Raw genomic sequence first — 2,725 nt, forward strand, 5'->3', positions numbered from 1 at the left:
AGACGAACTTCCTCAAGTAAGGCCGAAAAATCTCATTCATCAAACTTTGGAAAGTAGCCGGAGCATTTGTAAGTCCAAATGGCATGACGAGGAATTCGTAATGACCATCATGAGTACGAAAAGCTGTCTTTTCAATGTCACTCGGATGAACCCTGATCTGATGATACCCGGCTCTTAAATCCAACTTGGAAAAAAATTGAGCACCAAACAATTCATCTAGCAACTCATCGATCAATGGAATGGGGTACTTATCTTTGATTGTCAACAAATTGAGGGCCCTGTAATCCATGCACATCCGTCAACTATTGTCCTTCTTTTTGACTAGCAGAACAGGTGAAGAAAAGGGACTGTTGCTAGCTCTAATAAAACCAGAATCGAGCAAGTCTTGTACACATTTTTCAATCTCCGATTTTTGAAAGGGACCATATCTATAAGGCCTTGCACTTGTAGGCTTGCTGCCTTCCAACAATGGAATGTGGTGGTCATGAGATCGTGAAGGAGGCAGAGTGGTAGGGGTCTGGAATACAGCAGCAAATTGAGAGAGTAAGGCATCTAATTCAGTTTGTTGAAGGTCAGAAAGAGTCCCAACCACAGCCACTTGTGTCTCCGGTTCCACAAAAAACAGAATCATACCAAAAGGACCCTGAGAAAGCAATCTTTCCACTTGACATGCTGAAACTGTCATTGGTGAGGGGGGAGGATAACTGGAAATACAATAATGTTTCTGCCCCAAACTGAACTCCATTTTTAATTTGTCAAAATCCCAAAGAATAGGACCTAAAGTTCTAAGCCATTGTGCTCCAAGAACAACATCGCAGCCACCCAGTTGTAACACATAAAAATCAGAAGTATACTCATACTGTTGAATCTGTAATTTGACCTGTGAACAACAACCCTTACTCGAAATAGTACCCCCATTTGCTATCATGACCTCAAAAGATTTATTGGCATCAACACTCCAACCTAATTTCTTGGCAACAGATAGGCTAATAAAATTGTGGGAACTTCCAGAATCAAGCAAGACAATCACAGGACAATTTTTTATTAAACCAGTAACTTTCATGGTTTGGATATGTTGAGGGGCCGAAATACCATAGACTGCACAAGCTGTGTTTTCCACATGTTGATCTTCTTGATCCTCACAATCAGTGACTTCCATATCAACAGATCGTTCAGCCAATACATCTAATAACAACAATTGTTGATTAGCACAAACATGACCCTTAACCCATTTTTCCGGACACGAATAGCATAGACCCTTCTTACGACGATCTTGAAGTTCTTCAAAAGACATTTTTCTCACATGACTAGGCTTAGAATTTGTGCTAGAAGAAGAGCTATGACTAATTAACAGAGGTGAAGATTTCTGATTTGTGAAATTGCTGGAAAAAAAATTTGGGTTCTTAGAAAAATTCCGAACCTTGATGTCTGCCAATTTGGCATCCACTTGAAAAGCCAAGGCAATTGCTTCATGAACATCGGATGGACGGAGTAATTTGACGTCGTGACGCACTTCGGACTTCAACCCACCAATGAAACAGCTTCTCAGCATCACCGGACTGATCTCCTTAGTGCGATTCGCCAATCGGCGGAACTCCACCACATAATCTTTGAGAGAACCCAACTGCTTCAATTGAACTAAGGCTTCGGTGAAATCCTCAAACTCTGATGGACCAAATTCTTTGCAGAAAATCTGAACAAACTCCTCCCATTTTGGGTAATTCTTGATACAATTTCTCCATTGAAACCATTGCAAGGCTTCATTATCCATGTGGAACGAGGCCATTCTCACCTTCTGCTTATCATCAATGGTGAAATAGTCAAAATAATGCTCTGCACGATAGACCCATGCTAAAGCATCATCACCATCTGAAAATCGTGGAAATTCAAGCTTCATTAATGGCGGTCGGGGCTGAAAAAATGATTCTTGGCGATGAATGCGCTGACCCATATGAATCACCGGATCAGGCAAGGTATCTTCGGATCCCCCAATTGGATTGGAAGAATCGCCATGGTCAAATTGATCCCGCCGAGTGCGATCAGCACCATTGAAATGAGTCTCCAAAGATGCGAATCGGGCCTCTATGGAAGCAATCACGCTGGACAGATTCTGCATCGTTGAACTGATTGTCGCGACAGACGATTGAATTTCCGAGACGGAGCCTTCAAGAATCGTTACCTGTGCATCCATGGTGTTAGCACGCGTAGATGCGCGCGTCATACAAGAAGGGAAACGTGGAGATCTGTTACTGGCTGATACCAATAATAGAACCCTTGTTCTAACCTTTACTTATATGCTGATAATTCCTCTTGTATTACTAACAAACTTCTGTTACAAATCATGATCCTGCATTTGCACAATTATCCAGTATTTATACTAGATTGCAAGCTAGGGTAGTTACACGATATTTTCCTAACTAATCATCAATTAACAACCACAACATTCAATCAATGATTCCCAGACACTTCTCACTAACAATATCAACCTATCACAACCTTGTACGAATATCACCAACAGTATCCTATCATGTACTTTGTTTGAGTGGCTTGGCTCGTTGGATGCTAATGATGATGAAAACCTCTCGAGTCTTAGTTTTGCTCTTATTATGTGTTGGCAGATCTGGAAAATGAGGAGTACTGTTGTTTTTAATAAAGCTAACACCCACCCTGTTAAAGTGGCGTCTTTAGCCTTTAATATGGCACATGATTTTTGTAATGTTAATAA

The 2,725-nt window shown here is 41.0% G+C and overlaps 1 protein-coding gene across 1 annotated transcript; it reads right to left on the reverse strand.

Moving 5' to 3' along the window:
• Window positions 1–298: 298 nt before the first annotated feature.
• LOC148696984 (uncharacterized) lies at window positions 299–2,191 on the reverse strand. The gene has a single exon (XM_088693420.1). The coding sequence runs from the start codon at window positions 2,189–2,191 to the stop codon at window positions 299–301; it is 1,893 nt and encodes a 630-aa protein (XP_088549546.1).
• Window positions 2,192–2,725: the final 534 nt, after the last annotated feature.

Source organism: Pyrus communis, chromosome 5 (genome assembly GCF_041283825.1).
Source record: "Pyrus communis isolate YQ-2024b chromosome 5, ASM4128382v1, whole genome shotgun sequence".
NCBI classification, from domain to species: domain Eukaryota; kingdom Viridiplantae; phylum Streptophyta; class Magnoliopsida; order Rosales; family Rosaceae; genus Pyrus; species Pyrus communis.